This window comes from Pongo abelii, chromosome 6, assembly GCF_028885655.2.
Source record: "Pongo abelii isolate AG06213 chromosome 6, NHGRI_mPonAbe1-v2.0_pri, whole genome shotgun sequence".
Taxonomy (NCBI): Eukaryota; Metazoa; Chordata; class Mammalia; order Primates; family Hominidae; genus Pongo; species Pongo abelii.
The window spans coordinates 132,224,012-132,245,055 of record NC_071991.2 but is presented as its reverse complement, the minus strand read 5'-3'; the positions used below and the strand labels follow the sequence as shown (position 1 = coordinate 132,245,055).

The window sequence follows — 21,044 nt, the reverse complement described above, 5'->3', positions numbered from 1 at the left end:
GGATAATAAAGGTCAAGAACTTCCTTGGAAAACTTGAAAGCAATTGAAGTCATCATTTCTGTCTGCCAGTTCCACCTGACCAAATGACAACTGCAAATGCAGATCTGTCACTCCTGCTGGCCAATGAGAAAACCACAGGGCAAAAGAGAGAGGTTCAATGTAAGTATTGGATAGCTTTCATTACACCTTTTTTTTTTTTTTTTTTTTTTTTTTGAGACAAGGTCTCCCTCTGTTGTCCAGGCTGGAGTGCAGTGGTGCAATCATGGCTCACAGCTGACTGCAGCCTCAAACTCCCAGGCTCAAGTAATCCTCCCACCTCAGCCTCCAGAGTAGCTGGTACTACAGGCACACACTGCCACATCCAGCTATTTATTATTATTATTATTTGTAGAGATGAGGTCTTCCTATGTTGCTCAGGCTGGTCTCAAACTTCTGGGCTCAAGTGATCCTCCCACCTCAGCCTCCCAAAGTGTTGGGATCCCAAAGGAGTGAGTCACTGCACCTGGCCTATATTTTTATTTTATTTTGATGAGAATTCTTTGTTCACACTGTATACTTCTTACAGCTTTAGACAGCATAAGAACGTTTATCTTGTGTGTTTATTTTTATTTTTTCTTGAGGCAGGGTCTCGTTCTGTCACCCAGGCTGGAATGCAGTGGTGCGATCTCGGCTCACTGCACCCTCTGCCTCCTGGTTTCAAGTGATTCTCCTGCCTCAGCCTCCCCAGTAGCTGGAATTACAGGCGCCCACTACCATGCCCGGCTAATTTTTGTATTTTTAGTAGAGAAGAGGTTTCGCTATGTTGGCCAGGCTGGTCTAAAACTCCTGACTTCAAGTGATTTGCCCGCCTCAGCCTCCCAAAGTGCTGACATTACATGTAGGAGCCACCATGCCCAGCCTGTCCTGTGTGTTTAGAAAGACAAACTTCTTGCCCTCTCAGGGAAGTGGGCTCTCACTGACACCTTTACCTGAGAGTCTGGAGAGAATCTTTGGAATGCCTGCATCCCACGGCCTTGGAGAAGCTAGTATCTAAATTCGTATGATCTCATTTCAAATTTTATTTTAAAATAAATGAATTATTCAGGACACTGGTTACCTCTGTGGGTGGGGAGGTGAAGGGAAGGGATTGGAGAGGAGCCTGGGGCATTGGAAATGTTCTAGGTCTTAGGCTGTATGGTGAGTTTATAGGATACGCATTAGGATGAGTTAGAACTTCCATATATATTACATAGGATTGCTTTGTATGCATCAGTTTTTTCATAATTAAAATGAATAAATTAGTAATTTGGGATACATTTTTTCAAAGTCATTTTGTAACAGTTAGGCATATGATTTTCCTTATGTTATTATTACAATATTTATATATAATGTTGGCATTGAGAAGCTTCTGGTTGATGCTTTAATCGTAATGAAACCATAGATTATGCAATATGAGAAGAGAAATGATAATTTCACAAGGCAAAAAGTATTTTAAATATAGTCATCCCTCAGTATCAGCAGGGGAATATAAATGCTATGTACATAGTTGTTATACTGTATCGTTAAGAAATAATGACAAGGAAAAAAGTATGTACATGTTTAGCACAGATGCAACCATGGTAGGCCTAACTACATTTTTGATCTGGGTTGGTTGAATCCTCAGGTACGGAGAGCTGACCATATATGATTAATTAAATTATATACATACATACACATATGTATATATCATTGTGACAAAGACCTTGATATGTATCAGACTATTGTATGCTTTTGTCTTGATTTCAAACAAGTAGGGAAAATGGAAAAGAACTCCTAATAACAAAAAGGTAAATTTTCTTTTTACAGGGAGACCTTTATATCCATAATTCTCCCATCACTTTAAAGGTAGCTGCTAAAACAGATCTGAAACAGAGAAGAGATTAGACACTGGACCATCTGACACATGGAGTTGTACCTTGTTCAGTGATACCCCAGATGGTAGCTGCCAAAAGGCTGAGTTTCCTGGGAGGTGACCCCAGAGAGGGCTTTTCTGAGAGTGCCTTTCTTACCATGTCCTTCAGCCAGCAGAAAAACAGCAACAAGAGGTAACAGACTGAGCACTAATCATGTTTTAGGAATTACTAAGTGCTTTATAATCTGCATTAAACCTTATAAGGAAGAACTATTTCGATGGCCATTTTCCACTTGATGAAATAGGCTGAGAGAGGCGGAGTAGAACCACCATTGAGAATCCAGCTGGGATTCTGGGATTTGAATCTAAGTCTTCATGACTCTAGATCCTACTCTCTGAAAGGCACCTGTCCCACTCCAAATCTGTCCCATCCTCCCCAAAGATAGTAGTGATAAATGTAAAATATAAGTTTCTCTGTTAGGAATCAAATCAGTTATTATCTTTTTCATATTTAGAGAGAAAAGTCATTTGATGAATTTTCTAAAAACTGGTAACAATGGAGAAATCCTACATAACTTAGTTTCATAATTAAGCTTTGTTTGAAGAAATCATGCTAACACAACATATACCAAATAAAAGAATTCCAAAATTGATGGAAAATGGGATTGTAGTAAATCACCATAGTTTTTTTTGTCCTTGTTGACAAAGATGCCAAAGTTCGATTCCCAGTTCCTGACAATTAACTGGTATCATTCTGCCTATCCACTCATCTTTCTTTATTTTTCACTTTATTCACTGTAATCTGACCTAATCTCCTTTATTTAGAAATATTATCCATAAACGGTTTTTAAGTTTTAGAAAGCACTCTACATGCAGTACATTGTAGAATACACTCTTTTCCAAAAGTATGCTTTATTTTCCTAATCAATAGCCATAGACTTTTTTACATACAGCAGGATCAGGATGGCTTTGTTTGTCTAGGGGCCCACACTATGCAAACAGCTTAGCTGGGTGATCTTAAGAGGATATGTCTCCTAGGCTTGAGTTTCTTAATATTTAACAGGCAGTTTTAAAATTCATTAGATCAGGGATTCTTGGCCAGAAGGCATCGGCCTCCAGGAGGTCTGCGGACGGAGGTTCATGATGCCACTGAATGTAAGTGCCAAGTTTGGTGGGTGCATATGTGCATTTTTCTTGGAGGAGGGTCCAGAGCTTTCATCAGTGCCTCAAAAATAGTGTGTGGTCCAAAACTGAATACATAACGTTCCCCTGCGGAAGATGATTCATAAGGTCAGAGACAGCCTTAAGTTTTTAAGAGTGATGATGTGACTAAGTCCCTGTCCTAATGATGTACAGTCTTGTTGAAAAAAGTCCGGTGAAAAGTCAAGAATAGTCGTATCAACAGCCTTCTTTGCCTTAAGCAGGGAAACTCGATCTTCTCTGTTTCTATTTTTCTGTTAAACGGGAATAACACAGGAGATTTTCTGAGGGCAAACAAAACAATGACTGTGCCTACACATGTAAGCAATTTACCTGAAGAAGCATAAAAAATAGTTCAACTAGGCACAATAGTCTTTGTTTAGTCCATTGCTGTTGCAGGACTTTCCTTAGTTCAGCTAAAGACAGGGTTCTTGTCTGTCCCACGGCCACGAAAATTTGGGCTCACAGATGGTTTAACGGGTGAGCAAAGCAGGATTTTATTGGGTGAAAAGGAAGTAAAGGGGGAAACAGGGACTCTCCCAAGGCCAGAGTCCCTCTGCTAGAGCTCTTCCCACCCGCCATTTGAATGCCCCGTTCCGCACAGGAAAAGGCGGGGCCAGGCTCCTCCCAGCTGCAAATCTCGTGAACTTCCTGAGGCTCCACCTGAGCGGGCAGGCTGATTGGAGTTTCTCCAGGGACTCTCTCCCACCTGGCTGTCTCATTGCCACATAACCGCTTTGAATAAATTTCCCCAATCTTGGGGAGTTATTTTGCCATTATGGAGATTATGGATTTTCAGCCAAGACCACCAGTTAAACATAAAAAACTCTATGGATCAATTTGTTTCAGTGGGAAGGCTTTGAGATTTGAGGCAGAACCGGGTTGTAGTCCTTAGTTATAGGAAGCTGAACATGTTACTTAGACTTTCAGACCCAAGGATTCCTCAACTGTAAGTAAAATATCCAGGTCATAGCATTGTTTGGATGATTAAATGGGGTAATGTATATAAAGTATATCACCTAGTACCTGGAATTTGGTTGATGTTAAACAAATGATGGTTCATTTTCTTATTAATATTAGACAAAAAAATTGGCTGATACTTTTTTTTCTACTTGAGAGCTATTTTTCTACTTGAGAACTACTTTAAATTAAACTTTTAACGTGAAATTCAGAGAGATGTTTTAGACATTATATTTAAAATAAAGAATATGTCACTCATGAATTAGAAAATCAGCCACGTCTACAATATGTAATTTTGAACTCCTCATGGAGCAATAATATTTGCCAGGTAGACTTCGATGTTGCCAAAGTTTTCTTTCTCAACTGCAATAAAAACGTCTCAGCAAATTCAAGGTCAGTATAGAAAAGAAGGTTTGTGGTAAGGATGCAGGAAGTTATAATGACCGAGATGACAGAGACATAAAATTCATATTCAGGGCTGGATGCAGTGGCTTATGCCTGTAATCCCAGCACTTTGGGAGGCCGAGGCGGGCAGATCACAAGGTCAGGAGTTTGAGACCTGCCTGACCAACATGGTGAAATCCCGTCTCTACTAAAGATACAAAAAATTAGCCAGGCGTGGTGGCGCGTGCCTGTAATCCCAGCTACTCGAGAGGGTGAGGCAGGAGAACCACTTGAACTCGGGAGGTGGAGGTTGCAGTGAGCCAAGATCGTGCTACTGCACTCCAGCATGGGTGACAGGACAAGACTCCGTCTCAAAAAAAAAAAAAAAAAAAAAATTTGTGTTCAGTAAAATTTTATTTTGTACCAAAGGCCTACCAAAACATTAAAACAATTATAATAATAATATCTAACATTTTTTGTGCATATACTATATGCCAGGCATTGTGCTAATTTTTCTACACGATGGGCCAACTAGTTTAATTTTTTTTTTTTTTTTTTTTTTTTAAGACAGAGTTTCACTCTGTCGCCCAGGCTGGAGTGCAGTGATGTGATCTTGGCTTACTGCAACCTCTGCCTCCTGGGTTCAAGCGAGTCTCCTGCCTCAGCCTCCCAAGTAGCTGGGATTATAGGCGACTGCCACCACGCGCAGCTAATTTTTTGGTTTTTGTTTTTGTGTTTGTATTTTTTAGTAGCGATGGGGTTTCACCAAGTTGGCCAGGCTGGTCTTGAGCTCCTGACTTCAAGTGATCTGCCCATCTCAGCCTCCCAAAGTGCTGGGATTACAGGCGTGAGCCACCGTGCCCAGCCTAATCTTTACAATGACTCTGTGAGGCTTTTTTATAGATAAATAAAAAGGAGCAAGAAATATTTAATTTATCACAAGGTAACCCAACTAATAGCTGTCCAAGTCAGGATTTGAACCCAGGTGTGTCAGACTTCATAACCCACACACCTAACTACCACATCATCCTCCCTTTCCCTAGGTGATGGAGGATTGTTAAATTATAAATTTTACATATGGAAACAAACAAACAAACAAAACAAAATTGCTTTTTAATATGTAAATGTATGGACTTACATATTTGTTACCTTTTTTTTTTTTTTTGCAGCTACGCATGAGGTGATGGATCAGTATGTGAGACCCTTAAGAATCTAGATATTTAATTTTTTGTACCAAAAATTTAGATGTAGTTATTGAATGGATGCCACTTTGGGTAGATCCTAATTCTTGATGTTCTCCTGGCAACCGTAGCATAGGCTACTTTTAGGTTGAGAGGAATTGTTAGGCTAGTGGAAATTGGTCAAAGTATGTCATCTTTACCTATAAATTGACAAAGGTAACAAATAATGTGTATTTAGAGTGAGTGAGAGAAAAAAAGTACAAGAGGGGGAGGATATCGATGTGTATGTGTATTTTTATGTGACTGGACACAAACAAATAAGGATCCCTATACATGGGAATTATCTACTTCATCTTGTTCATGCCCTTACATTCAAGTTGGACTGAAACTAAAGAAATAGATTGTAAAAAGTATAAATAGATACCAAAACATCTAATTTTTATGTCAAATAGATATGAAACCTTCCAGAAATATTTTTAAATGTCTTTCAAACCAATTACTTGAAAACAAATCTTTTTTATTTTTTTAGACGGAGTCTTGCTGTCTCCCAGGCTGGAGTACAGTGGTGTAATCTTGGCTCATTGCAAGCTCCACCTCCTGGGTTCACGCCATTCTCCTGCCTCAGCCTCCCGAGTAGCTGGGACTACAGACACCCGCCACCACACCAGGCTAGTTTTTTGTATTTTTAGTAGAGACAGGGTTTCACCGTGTTAGCCAGGATGGTCTCAATCTCCTGACCTCATAATCTGCCCGCCTCAGCCTCCTAAAGTGCTGAGATGACAGGTGTGAGCCACCGTGCCCAGCCTTTTTTTCTTTTTTTTTTTTTTTGAGATGGCATTTCGCTCTTGTTGCCCAGGCTGGAGTGCAATGGCGTGATCTCGGCTCACTGCAACCTCCACCTCCCGGGTTCCAGCAATTCTCCTGTCTCAGCTTCCTGAGTAGCTGGGATTACAGGCGCCCACTGCCACGCCCAGCTTATTTTTTGTATTTTTAGTAGAGATGGGGTTTCACCATGTTGGCCAGGCTGGTCTCGAACTCCTGACCTCAGGTGATCCACCTGGCTTAGCCTCGCAAATTGTTGGGATTACAGGCATGAGCCACCTCGCCCAGTGACAGATCTTTTAATTTGAAAGTATGCGGTGACTCACGCCTGTAACCTCAGCACTTTGGGAGGCCAAGGTGGGAGGACTGCTTGAGTCCAGGAGTTTGAGACTGGACTGCGCAACATGGCGAGACCACATCTCTACAAAAAATAAAAAATAAAAGTAGAAAACTAGATGGCAAATTCTAACTTTCTTTTGCCCCCTGGAGTGATCAGTTTTCTGAGAGAACTGAAGGGAAATTTTGAGCAAATCTAGCTACTTTGATAATTTAGATAGTTTCAAAGGAATATCGTATTTAACTTCTTAATGGAAAATAATGTTCTGATGATAAAATAACAGTAATTTCATTTTAAAAGATTTTATTTAAAAATGTCAAGGTCCTGATGCTAAGCATTTTGAATAAGTGTGCGTGTTTGTGTGTGTGAGGGGTTGTGTGTTGTATAATCATTGATTGGCCATTTCTATTAAGTCATGTAAAAAAGTCTCAGTGATACAGTTCTGGGAGGGGACTTTAGAGACCCCATGGATTTTAAAAAATTGCTTCTTTTTATAGTGTAGTAAAAATATTTACTTTCAAATGTCTAATCATCAAGCTATTTCAGAGGCCCGTAAAAATGTATGAATGATGACAACAGCAAGTGTTTTCATTCCCTTTATTTATGTCTGTGAGCTTCTGAATCTGATAACGTAACTCTACAATAGGGGCCTTTCTTCTGATCAGTGAGAGGAACTCACGTTGGGTGCAGAAAGCAGATGCTGGGAACGTAATGAGCACATCTTGGAAAGGAGAGCCGTTTGTTGGGGAACCAAGCCCAGTGTCGGCCAAGTGTGTCTGCTGGAGATTTTCTCATGGATAAAAGCATCACTGCTGGTTTCTCAGAAAATATGTCACAGCTCCTCATGCCTGTAATCCCAGTACTTTGGGAGACTGAGGCCGGTGGAGCACTTGAGGCCAGGAGTTTGAGACCAGCCTGGCCAACATGGTGAAACCTCCTCTCTAATTAACACAAAAACTAGCTGGATGTGGTAGCATGTGCCTACTCGAGAGGCTGGGGCAGGAGAATCGCTTGAACCTGGGAGGCGGAGATTGCAGTGAGCCGAGATGGTACCACTGCGCTCCAGCCTGGCCAACAAAGCGAGACTCCATCTCAAAAAAACAAAACAAAACAAAAACAAAAAACAAAGAAAAAAAGAAAATACACCACAGCTCAACATTCTTTCAACCAAATTTTTAAAAATAACTTAAACTGGTGCTAATTCTTCCAGCTGAGGCAACACAGTCCTTCCTCAAAAACTGTTACTGATCACAGCCACTCAAAGCTCAAAGTCAGTCACGAATTCCTGCCTTTCATCTTGCCTATGGTTCTTGTACCATCTATGATGTGCAAAACAATCCACAAGCCTTTCATATTTTTATTTTTTTATTTCCATGTTGTAGAGAATCAAATTAGGTAATAATAATTAATAATGAGTTTATTGAATGTTTGTTAGATGAATAACACTGTGTTAATACTTTCATGTATTATCTTTTTACATCCCCACAAAAAACCAGTGAGGTGGATACTTTTATTACCCCCATTTTGTAAGGGAGGATACAAAATATTTGAAAGATTGAATAATTTGGTAGATCCCATAGTTAATAAGTGGCAGAGCTGGGATTTGACACTATAGCTGCCCAATGCTAAAGCTCATGCCCTTAACTGCCAACTGTACTGCCTCCCATCATTATATGTCTTGGGATTGCCTCATTCATATAGAGCATAAATGTTCCATTCAGACATAGCTAATTCTGGGGCCGGTGGCGGTCCGTCTTTACTAGACACACATAAAATATCTAGCACTTTTTTATACTTGCTGAACAGGAAGAGAACTGGGTTTCTCTCTTCCTCTTTCCTGTTCAGAAGTATGTATTTCCTGGTGATGCAACAGCACATCCACACATAATCCAGAGCAGACAGATTAGGAATGCAGATGGGAAGAGACACAGAAACAAACAAATCAAGTGTTGATGAAGATGCACGTGGACCGGGGAAGAGGCACATGAAGGTGCACCGAAGAATACAGAGATGAAGGCAGAGGAGAGGGATTGAAATAAAAGAAACAGAAAGGGAAGCAGAATATAGTTTCTTTTTTTTTTCCTCTGTCGCCCAGATTGTAGTGCAGTGGCGTGATTGTGGCTCACTGCAACCTCTGCCTCCCAGATTCAAGTGATTCTCCTGCCTCAGACTCCTGAGTAGCTGGGATTACAGGCACCAGCTACTACGCCCAGCTAATTTTTTTTTGTATTTTTAGTAGAGACAGGGTTTCACCATGTTGGCCAGGCTGGTTTCGAACTCCTGACCTCAAGTGATCTGCCTGCCTTGGCCTCCCAAAATGCTAGGATTATGGGAGTGAGCCATCGCATCCGGCCAGAATGTATCTATTTAACTTTTTACTCCCATGAGATTGGTGGAGAATAATAAACAGCAAAACTAAATTTTTATCTATTTGTTCAAATGAGTAATTGCTTTTAAAATATAGTTTAATTTGAGATGTGAGCAAATAGTGCCTTTTGCTTAGAAACAATGCATTAAGGATTTTCACTGATTACCTGCTCATTCCATTCGGCCTACTGAATTTTTTTTCTCCCTCTTTTGGTCATGATTGCTCTAAAGTTACTAATCCCCTTAGAATAGGAGCTTAGTGACTACTGGGATACTGTCTCTACTGGTGACCACTGATTCCTATGGTTCGGTATAGTATCTTGCATTTTGTAGGTATTCAACGTCTGTATTTCTTTTTATGACAAAATGAAGTACTTCCTTCCTTTTTGCCAAATCTAAAGACCTTATCTCAAGAACTCAGAGTGAGAAAGCCAAATGGAAGACAAGGAAGGACGAGGTAATGGCATAAAAGTTGCACAGGCTAAGGGGCAAGACAAAGAAGAAAGAACTTTTTTTTTTTATTTTTTTGAGACCGAGTCTCACTCTGTCGCTTAGGCTGGGGTGCAGTGGCGTAATCTCGGCTCACTGCACCCTCTGCCTCCCAGGTTCAAGCTATTCTCCTTACCTCAGCCTCCAGAGTAGCTGGGATTACAGGCACCCACCACCATGCCTAGCTACTTTTTGTATTTTTAGTACAGACGGGGTTTCTCCATGTTGGCCAGGGTGGTCTCGAACTCCTGACCACCCACCTCAGCCTCCCAAAGTGCTGGGATTACAGGCATGAGCCTCTGTGCCCAGCTGGAAGAACGTTTTTGATGCACTATGTTTGCAGTCGAGGTTATTTGAAATGAACTGGGCTAAAACCCTTAGAAGGAGATATGTGAACGACAGAGTCTCAGGACAGCTCGGATGCAGTGAATAAATGCCAGTCCCAAGCACGTGCAAGCCAGCATGGCACAAAGCCTGCAATTAGCTTGCAAAATAGTTTTTGAAAAGGTCTATTTCTGAAGAATAAAATGCATAAAAATTCACTTTATTTTAATCTGTGGTTATAACACCAGGTAAAAGTACAAGTTTTAAATTGTTTATCATTTCAAAGTAAAACTGTACTTGGTAATCAAACTCAATACTAATTAAATAAAAATAACAGGGTATTTTTATTTGAAAAGCTTTTATGGGTAAGGAAAGTCAATGGACTTTCTCTTCTCTGCAGTATACCCCATCCCCCACACTGTCTGCAGGGGTGAAGTGTACAAAGGCTGTGGGTCATCTCTAATAAGTATGAACTCATACGGGGTACATGTTATGTTTGGGGATATAAAAGTATAATTTCTTGATATTTTCTTCATTTTAGATAGGTTGAAAAACATTAAGCACACACTTCCCAACACTGTTACTCTGTGGGTCTATTCTCAGTACCCAAAATAGAGCTTGTAGTGGAATAGATGCCTAGTAAAAATGTGTTGAGAGTAAGTGAATGAATCTGCAGCTCCGAGCCTTGGAGCCACTCTATTTCCGGTAGTTGGTAACTGCCCTCCAGATCAAGGATGAAATCTTTCTTTTAGTTCCCTAAATTCAAAGAGAAGCTAAGTCTTCTCCCATCTGGGCTCAGGTATACTGCATAGGGCCATAGAATTATTTTTTTTCAAGACAGAAAATTGCCTTAATTTTTATTTGGCTTTAAATAAAGTAACATATGATCGTAGTAAAGAAAAGTCAATAATACAAAAGCGAAAAAAAAATTAAAATGACCACCAATACCCCAGAGAAAATGGCTAGTCTTATTTTAGAGGACGAAGCCAAGGTCTGGAGCTAAAGGAAGAGGGACTCGCTCAGGGTCTCATGTGCCCTTTGTCTTCAGATCAAAACCATGATTTTAGATGGCCTTGATTTCAGCTTCTGGCCACCTGTTTCCTGCACACACCCTGCACTTTCCCACCAGAGCTGGCTGAACCATGAAGCCTGACTTTCACTATTCCCATAAATGATCAGATTTTACAAAATCCTGACGGGTGGGCATGGGCTTACCAAATCTCAGAATAGCAGAACTAGAAGGCTCACCTTGAAACATGGAAAGGTAAACTTAGTAGAAGTATAAGGAATTATGTAGGTACTACTCTTAAGAAGAAAGAAAGAGCGAGAGAGAGAGAGAGAGGAAGGAAGGAAGGAAGGAAATGAATGGAAGCAAGAAAGAAAAGGAAGGAAAGAAGAAATAAAAAACAGAAAAGAAAACAATATAATATCCCAAAAGAAGTAATACAGACAGAAATGTAAATTAAACAAGGTTAGGATTAATTTGTGTAAGTTTATTTTAGGTTATTTAGGGTACATAACTAAGATTTACTGTGTACATTCCTTTTACGTCTGACATTAAAAGAAGACAAATTCTTCCACACAAAACAAAAAAGTCAAAGGAACAAACCATGTAGCCGTGTGGTCAGTTCTTAAGCAAAGTCCTGAATCTGAAGAAACTGGGTTTATTCACTCTAATGACAGTATGGCCCTAACCACACCAATTTAGTTCCGTCACACCTCTGTCAATGATTCCCTGACGCCCTGTTCACGTGGAAAGGAAAGAAGCTGACAATGGCAATCTAGCCTGATGCCCAATGTCTACATCCTCAGTCCTGAGCCTCTCTAGCCACAACTCTATCAGGTCTGCCCCTACACCCTGGCCTGTCTGCTTCCTGATTCTATTACACTTTGGTTTCCTAGCATGCTGTGAGTTATATAAAGGCAGGAACCATGTCTACTTCTTTACCACCATTATTTTTTCCCATCTTGGCACACTTAAACCTGGTTAGTGCTTAATAAATAGTTGTTGGATGAAGGTATTTTGTAGACTATCATGAGAACCTGAGGTGAAATAACACAGCATTGGAAGGAATAAGAGGTGTGGTTCACTGAGCCCAGACACTGCCCACAAGACTTCCATGTCCACCATGTCCACTCAACATTGGGCCTCATACTCTCCCTGGTTCTCCCCCATCTCCCTGGTACTTTGTCTTCTTTGATGGTTTCCATTATACCTTGATGACCGCTCACTTTTTCTACACTTGCATTTTTGGGAATATCCCCTCAGCTTTTGTACTAGCACCACCATACTATGTCTGCCCAAATTTATTTCTCTAATAATAATTTCTTTCCCTTTTTGAACAAAGAGTGAAATTTCCTATCTCCACATGCCTGCAGGAAATCTCCTTTTGGATGTGGTTTCTACCTGAAATTAAACACTGCTCCTCTGACCATTCAAGAAGGAAATCCTCCATTTGGGACAAAGCAGAGACTTTCCTTCCAGCTCCTCAGACGTATATTCTTTGGAATCATCTATAAGTACTTTGCTCTCCTAAAAGGTTTGCTAATTCTCCCTCTGTAAGGACTCTCATATTTGATCTTTCTTCATTTCCATACTCATTGACCTGATTCAGGCCCTCATTACCATACTATCTCTTCCAGTGCTGCTATCCCCATATTCTAGTCCACTGTAGATGAGTTTCTCCAGCATAGTGTCATCACACATAACTCCCTTGTTAAGTCTCTGTCTATTCCTTGTATGGCAAATAGAAACAGCCAAGATATACAAGTCCAATCCATTTTTCCCTCAAACACTCAACAGGTTTCTTGCACCAGGATTCTTATTTCCACTTCTGCACTTTTGCTGGTGTCATTCCTTCACCTAGACAGGCTCCGTTTCCCTCTTCATTGCCATCGTTACCTCCTCCATGGCTCACCTCCACCAAGAAACTTTCTCTGACTAGTTCCATTGCAGGATGATGACTACCTTTCCTTCTCTTGGCATGATTGTTTAGCTCTGGCTATGCTGCTATGCTATTTCTTACTTGTTTGGCTAGTGATAATGGTTAATAATAATAATAGCTATCATTTGTGAAAAACTATCATTTATGAAAAACTACTATGTGCTAGGTACCTGACTAGGCTATTTATGAAGCTCAATAATCTTCCCAACAATCACACAGGCTATGTAGATATTATGCCTGTTTTATATATAAGGCAACTATGGCTTACAGAGAAATCATTTGCTCAGGGCCACACAGCTTGTAAATGGCAGAGCTAGGATTTGAACCAACAGAATGCAGGTACCATCCGTAGTGCCTTGTGGACATGTTTAGTCATTTCATGAATGCCAGCTGACTCTGGCCAAGTTTATCATAGGCAGTTATTTTATCTTTTGCTTTTGCATTCTCCATGCAAATAAGTAGAACATAAGAACAATACTTTTCATTATAGGTGTAAGTTTCCAGTTTTCTGCTGTGGTATCGTTAAAGTGTCATCTTTCATCTGAGCATTGGAGTTACTGGGAAAAAAATCGATTTGATTTTAAGGTCATTGTTTAACATTTTTCTCTCTGTGAATGCCTAACCTGCTTTCTCAAAAGAACGTCTGATTTAAGTCACATCAAATACCACACTGTCCTTTGTTCTGAGGCCTAAAATGTTAAAATATGCATTTATGCCCCAGGTTTTATGTGCCAATGCTTTATCTCCCCAATTTGACCTTATAGTCACCACTGTAGAGGCCTCACACAACATTAACAGCTTCCAATTACGAGGAGTTACCAGAATCTCCTCGGTAACATAGCCCATTATTAACCTGTACTATGCGGATCCCTAGAGTTGGATACTTTTCTAATAAGAATGAAAATGTTTCACAAGATTCATCCAGGGCTTTTTGCCTTTATATTTTTCAGATTGAAGACTCTCATGTCCTAAATGGTTCCAATATTCAATACTTGGCATTTTTCTGTCATTTCTTATTATATAAGCTTTTTAAACCTTCATTCACACATTACTTTTGTCATTTAAAACATTCCAATGTGAAAGGTATTGATTAAATGCAATTATCAATATGCAATTATCAATTGATTCCTCTCAAATCTCTCTTTTCCTTGATTCTTGTTTGTTTTCCTTTTTTAAATGCTAAATTTAGAGTCTTAGCAGAAAAATTTTCCATAACTACTTTTGCAAACAGTTTAGTGTGCAATATGACCATATTTGGCCTTTCAGAAGGATGGTCTTTGAGGCCTGAAACCAACGTTGTTAATAAGGGATTACAAGTATTTTTCACCCTAGATCCTTACCTTTCTGCTTCGAGTCGCATCTCCTCCCTCTTTTGCCTTCTAAGTTCTCTGCGACGTTCAAAATCATCCATGGTGTGATTTCAGGTTCAGGGAGACCAGTTGATGTCTGGACCTGAAGGAGAGGAGGTAGAGTCAATATCATAGATAACTCAGCGTGTTACCTCTCCCGAGTCACCGTGGGCCCTCTTTCCCATTTGTCATTCTCCTGATTTTTCTTTACTCTTAGAAAGCTGATAAGGTAGCCAGTGATCAATTTCTGACTCCTGAGCCGAGTTAAATTCAGTCTCATTCATGAATCTCTTTGAGACAAATAAGTAAGATCCCAAGATTATATATTCTTTAAAAAAGACCTCAGGAGACAGAGAGCTTTTGAAGACTTGAAATATTGGTAGAATCACTTGAAATTCTACTGAATGATTTTGTTCTTTGTAACTTGCTGAACCCCAGACCAAAGTTATGAAAAAGTGAACAAAGAAAGAGGAAAACAGGAATGATAAACAGAAAAGAAAATTGGCAAGAAGAGGTAAATGTAGGAACCAGGAGAAAAGTGAAAGCCAGAAATAAAATAATACAGTGTCTAGGCATATAATGTGCATATTCTCAAAGAAGCATCAGGATTTTAATAAAGACTGCAGCAGTAACATCATGAGTAAACATCATGAAGCAACATTTTTAAAAGCAGTTAAGTGGTGATCAAGCTGTTTTCCAAGCTCTAAAATCACTGCTTTTCTACAGATGTAACCCAACCATTTCACCCTTTCCTCCCTCCTCTGTGATGATTTTAATTCCGGAAAGACCTTCCCCTTCCAGCTCTTTAAACGAGGCGCCCGTTTCCCCTGCGTTTCTGTGCCATGGAGTCAAGTATTCCAGAATTCCCCTGCAGCCCCCAAACCCAAAATGACTACCAGAAAGGGGGAAGCGGGCTCTTTTTGTCCTTGCTTTGTTTACAGAGCTGTCAGTGGTTAGTTAAACTCGGCCTGGAATCTGGCATTTAAGGCCTGCTTGAAGATTGTTTCCTGTGCGGAACGGGAGGCCTCCACTTCCTCTGGAATCCTAGACTCTCTGCTGCACTTGAATCACAAAAATATTTTCCAGCCCTTTCTGTGCACATGAGACAAGCCATTTGCCCTGCGTGAAAAAATAAGGAGCTGTACAAAACCTAAAGCCATCACACCTGAAGGCATCTTTGTTTGAAGGAGTAAAAAACAAAACTTAGATTTTGAAGCCAAGTTCGGAAACCTTCTTAAATAAATTGTCCAATTATTTTATTTTCAAAGGTTTTTTTCCCCTCTTTAAAAACCCCACAAAAACAAAAATAAAATCTCAGCCAACAAAAGCAAAACTATACAATGTTTGAATTTTTCCCCTTTTTTATCCTCTAGGGTATTATTAATGCTGCTTATAAATCTTTAGAAATTCAAATCTTGGTGTTTATTTGGAGTTTTAAAATTTTGATGTTTATCTATCTTACTCTTACCAAGAGTACTTCCCGAGGCTTTGCTAATTATGAAGGAAACAACCCATTTTCCTTCTTATTATTTCATCGACCATAAAGAAACTTTTCTACACTTTCCAATCTAGTCTATAATTATCAGAATGGAAAAAGAAAAAGTGATTTGAGAGTTCCCTAAGAGGCCATCCCAGGGCCCTTCTCCCTGGGGTAGGCTCCTGTTCTGACCACAGGGCAGGAGTGTGTGAGGACAGCCCTGTGGGCAGGAGGGTCTAAACTCGTGGACTCAAATGCCAGGTGCAGTGGGAGAGTAGACTCTTCTCTTCCTTCAATGTGGTCTTTTGTTGCATATAAAGTGCCTCTTGAATAACTATAGCAATAGCAAACAGACGTGGGAAAAAGAGGTCTGTCTATAAGCAAACAATTTTACCTTTTAAAATTTATCCAAGTAGCTTGAAGAGCATCCTCTAAGCCTCTGTCTGGTTTTTGCTCCTACCTCATCAAATTTAAGTAGTCATTCTGGCTGTTTGTCAGCAACAGTCGTTCTCAGCCTATACCTCTGATAGAGGTGCTAACGAGCAGTGAAATGAATATCTCCAAGCAGGCTGGAGATGCACATGGTCTGCAGAGCCCCTCAGTGTCTTGGAATACTTAAGAGGGAAGTGAAACTAACATCGTGAGGTCAGTTTGGCTGACCATCCTCACTGGCTCTTAACCCACGCAAATTCTTTTTCTCCTACCCATTCTCTTCTCCCACTCCTCACCTTCTCTTGCTTACTTGGGCACTTTTTCTTTCCCAGCCATAGAAAAACTACCTGTCATTTGAATGCTGCTGAGTATACATGTGGGGGCACCCAGAGGGAGAGAGAGAGTGTGTGCCATTTCCTACAGACCAGTGCTTTTCTAGGTAAGGCTTTGTGCACATGAGTGGGTGTAGCTTAGAGGAAAGCGCAAAACCACATCTGTGTACCATGTGGTATGACTCTCGCTGGTATGTGTGTCTTGTGTGGGGGAGAGAAGGTGTATGTGTTTATGAAAATGGCTCTCAGTGTCAACCCAGGATGGGGCTGGAGATCCTCCTTCATCCCTGCACCCTTATATCACAGAGCTTTTCGGCCCTTCTCTAGCATCTTTCCTTTGTAAGAGAAGAAACGTCTAGGTAGAATGGTAAGTGATTTTTTTTTTCTCTTCTATGTCCGCAGGCAGTAATCCCTCATTTCCTGCCCTACCCCTACTCGGTGCTGAATTCTTTTCAGCAACATTGGTTAGGAAACAAACTCTCAACCAATGAAGGGATGAAAAGTCAAGACAGGGTGATTCCATCAGTCGTGAGGCTCTGGGTGTCACAAATAGAGTAGTGTGAAAGAGCTAAGTATTGATGTTTGTGACAGATGGGTTCTTGGAGAGTTTTATGAAAATCTAAATTTTTGTGCTGGAGGGGGGATTGTGGTCATGCTATTGAAAGATTTACTGAGGTGACTTCTTTTGTAAAGAGGGGAAAAACAAAAATCTTAACAGAGGCAGATGTCATTACCTATGGATATGTCTGTGTTTTCAATACAGATTCTCATAGATTGGATTTTCTTTTAAAACAGGGCATGCCTACACTGCCATGATTAAGAAATAAGTCAGTGTTAAAGGTTTCAGGCCAGATGCAGTGGCTCACGCCTGTAATCTCAGCACTTTGGGAGGCCGAGGTGGGTGGATCACTTGAGGTCAGGAGATTGAGACCAGCCTGGCCAACATGGTGAAACCCCATCTTTACTAAACACACAAAAAATTAGCTGGGTGTGATGGCAGGTGCCTATAATCCTAGCTACTTGGGAGGCTGAGGCAGGAGAATCACTTGAACTCGTGAGGTGGAGGTTGCAGTGAGCTGAGATTGGGCCAGTTCACTCCAGTCTGAGCGACAGAGCGAGACTCCATCTCAAAAAAAAAAGGAAAGAAAAAAGATTTCAAATCACCAAACACACTGCCCTTCCTTTTTTTTTTTTTGAGATGGAGTTTCACTCTTGTCACCCAGGCTGGAGTGCAATGGCGTGATCTCGGCTCACTGCAGCCTCTGCCTCCTGAGTTCGAGAAATTCTCCTGCCTCAGCCTCCCGAGTACCTGGGATTACAGGTGTATAGCACCACACCTGGCTAATTTTTGTTATTTTTAGTAGAGATGGGATTTCACCATGTTGGCCAGGCTGGTCTCGAACTCCTAACCTCAGGTGATCCTCCCACCTCGGCCTCCCAAAGTGCTGGGATTACAGGCGTGAGCCACCGTGCTCGGCCTGCCCTTCTTTTTGAACAAAGCCAAAAGCCTGCGGCCCAGGGGATTGGCATGATGTGACAAGAGGCGTGTACTGCATCTTACCACCATACCAGGGCTTCCGGGACTTTCCTGTCTTTCCTTTCCTTCCTCCTTGCTTTTTTTTCTCTGCCTGTTTTCAAAGGCAGAATATTGACTGGTATTTCTTCTGACATTAAAAAAATTTTTCTCTTTCTTTGTCACTTTTTTTTCTTCTCTATCTCCCACCCTATGTCAGAAATGAAAGTATATTTATATTTATTAAAATCAATTTATGGCTGTTTTCCTTTAAAAATTTAGTTCAATAGCTGATGTGCATCTTTCAACCAAGAAATGTATTATGTTTTATATTCACAAAGTTTTTGCTGTTTTTCTTTTTCCCTCTATGGGCATGTAGCCCTCACTATAGATATTTCCTGTGATGCCTTTATAACAAGAACTAGTAAGTTTCTGCTTTTGTTTGGGTCAGTGTTGGTGGCAGATAAGCCATTTTAGGTGTGTGTGGGTATGCTCACCTGTGTCACCTGTGCACGAGCATGTGTGTAAATGCAGTCAAGGCAGGAGATGTTTGTGAGCAGGTGGCTTTCTAACCCAGCACTCAACACTTAGGGACAAGGCCATGTGGAAGAAGCTAAGTCTTATCTACTTTTTGGGCAGTGCCAATATTGGTCTTGGAATGCAAGAAGAATAAAATCTGTTGTGTCAGGGACACTGAATAAGTTAATGCAGCATCCAAAAGAAACTAACATTTATTGAATATGTACTATGTGGCAGGCTGTTTTTTAAGCCTTTAACATTTTTAATGAATAGACTTTATTTCTTAGAGCAGAAAAAAAGCGAATAGAGAGTACAGAGTTTCCATATATTCCCCCCTCCCCAGCTCCTGTCCACATTTTCTCCTGCATTTGGAGATAGAGTCTTTGCAGATGTAGTCAAGATGAGGTGATTAGGGTGGTCCCTTATCCAATATGATGGTGTCCTTATGAAAAGAGGAAATTTGGCACAGAGACAGACACACACAGAGGGGAGATAATGTGAAGACATGGTGAGATGCCATGAGAAAATGGAGACAAGGAAGACCTAAGGCCACCAGAAAGCTGGGAAAGAGAAATGGGACAAACCCTTCCCCAGTGCATTCAGAGGGAGCCTGGCCATGCTGACACCTCCATTTCAAACTTCAACTCTCCATAACAGTGGGACAAGAAATTACTGTTATTATAAACCAACTAGTGTGTGGTACTTTGTTATGGCAGCCCTAGGAAACTATTAGGAACATCTTGCAGTAGTGTGGTACATTTGTTCCAATTGACAAACCAATATTCATGCATTATGATTAACTAAAGTTCATAGTTTACATTAAGGTTCACTGTTTGTTGTACAGTTTCATAGGTTTCACCAAATACTGAATGTCATGTATTCACCATAGTAGCATCATACAGAATAGCTTCACTGCCCTAAAAACCCCACCGGCTCCACTCATTCATCCCTTCCCTCTCCTTACTCCCAAACCCTGGCAACCACTGATGTTTTTATGTCTCTACAGCTTTGAGTTTTCCAGAATATCATATAGTTGGAATCATACAGTATGCCTGTAGCCTTTTCTGATTGGCTTATTCCACTTAACAACACACATTTAAGTTTCCTTCAAGTCTTTTCATGGCTGATAGCTCTGCTGGGCCATTAAAATATATGTAATTTTACTTTATCTGGGTAACAGATCTGTGAGGTAGCTAGTATAATCCCCATTTTATGGAATTTCAAAGTGCATACACTTAACTACTATAATAGGACTAATCCACTATTTCTAGGATTTGTTTCCCATTTCAGGGAACAAACAAGAGTGCCTCAAAGAAGTTCTGAGAGGACTATTATCAGTGATTGCCACATTGATTCATTGGATCATATAACCTTAGGTAAGAAATAATCCTAAAAATTACCTATGCCTTCAGTTTACAACCTGTTTGGTTTAAATCATAGAATTATCAAGTCACAAAAGATCTCAATTGAATTAGCCTTCCAAATGCTTATTTCATCTCTGTTAATTTATTGTTAGTGCTTTGTAAAATTCGTAACTCAGGATGGCTGTATCCTCAACAGCATCATTGCATACTCTTCTTCAATATCTTAGTTTCTTCTCTTATATTGCACCTTCTTCATTACACATCTTCCTCCTCTAACCCACTGTATCCTCATTCACAACATCATCATTTCTCTGCTCTTGCAAGGAACTCTAGTCTTGGAACACTCAAAACCATTATTAGACAGGTCCTCTCTGATTAGTCATCATTTTGCACCCACTGTAAATTTCATGATTCAGCTACTTCAATGAGGCCTCACAAAAACATTTATACAATCAATATACAGTAAATATTTACCAAACAGCTACTATATGCTGGGTACTGTTCTAGACGCTGGGATATAACAGTGAACAAGACAGAAAAGGTCTTTGCCTTCCTGGAATTGATAGTTCAGACTTTCTTGCTTCTTTAAACTTCCACCAGGCTTATCACATCCATCTTCAACCTTGGATCACACCCATCACCTGCTTTCTGTTTTGTGTTCTTGAGATTCAGCGCTTTGTGGGAGAAAGGGAGCATGTCGTGTCTATCCTAAAGATTCGCATTCATTTCAGTTGGGCCATCGCTGCAACTCAGTGATGTTTCTCTTCATCCTACAGGTATTGGGTGATTTCTGGGTACAACATACTCCAGCAGATTTCCTACCTCTGATCTGCAATGATCATCACTCACCTTGACACTTTTACTGTTTTCCTTCACAAACCCTTGGCAAATAGTGACCTGGAATGAGACCTAGGAGACTGAGACTGAAGCTCTATGAGCTTTGTTTCTCTATAAAGTGAGCTGGTTGGAGAGATAATATTCAAAGTTTTATCTTACACCACATAATAATACTATGGCTGTATACCTGCTTGAGCCAGCAAAGCTGGAGGTATCACACTTGACATATCCATGCTTCTTCCTCCTTCCCAGATGTAAATGTGTTGAGTATCTAAGTCTGTTCTCATTTAATTTTTTGATATAGAAACCATTAACCTTCCTTTCAAGCTGATCATACCACAG

General features: G+C 40.4%; 1 protein-coding gene across 26 annotated transcripts in view; it reads right to left on the bottom strand.

Annotated features, from left to right (window-relative positions):
* CALD1 (caldesmon 1) overlaps positions 1–21,044 on the bottom strand; it is a 231,845-nt gene that overhangs the window by 91,673 nt on the left and 119,128 nt on the right. For all 26 annotated transcript variants that reach the window (XM_063725561.1, XM_054558997.2, XM_063725555.1 and 23 more), the window contains one exon: positions 14,220–14,331. In XM_063725561.1, the coding sequence (XP_063581631.1) occupies positions 14,220–14,290 (71 nt within the window). In that variant the 5' untranslated portion in view covers positions 14,291–14,331. The remainder of the gene's footprint in view (positions 1–14,219; positions 14,332–21,044) is intronic.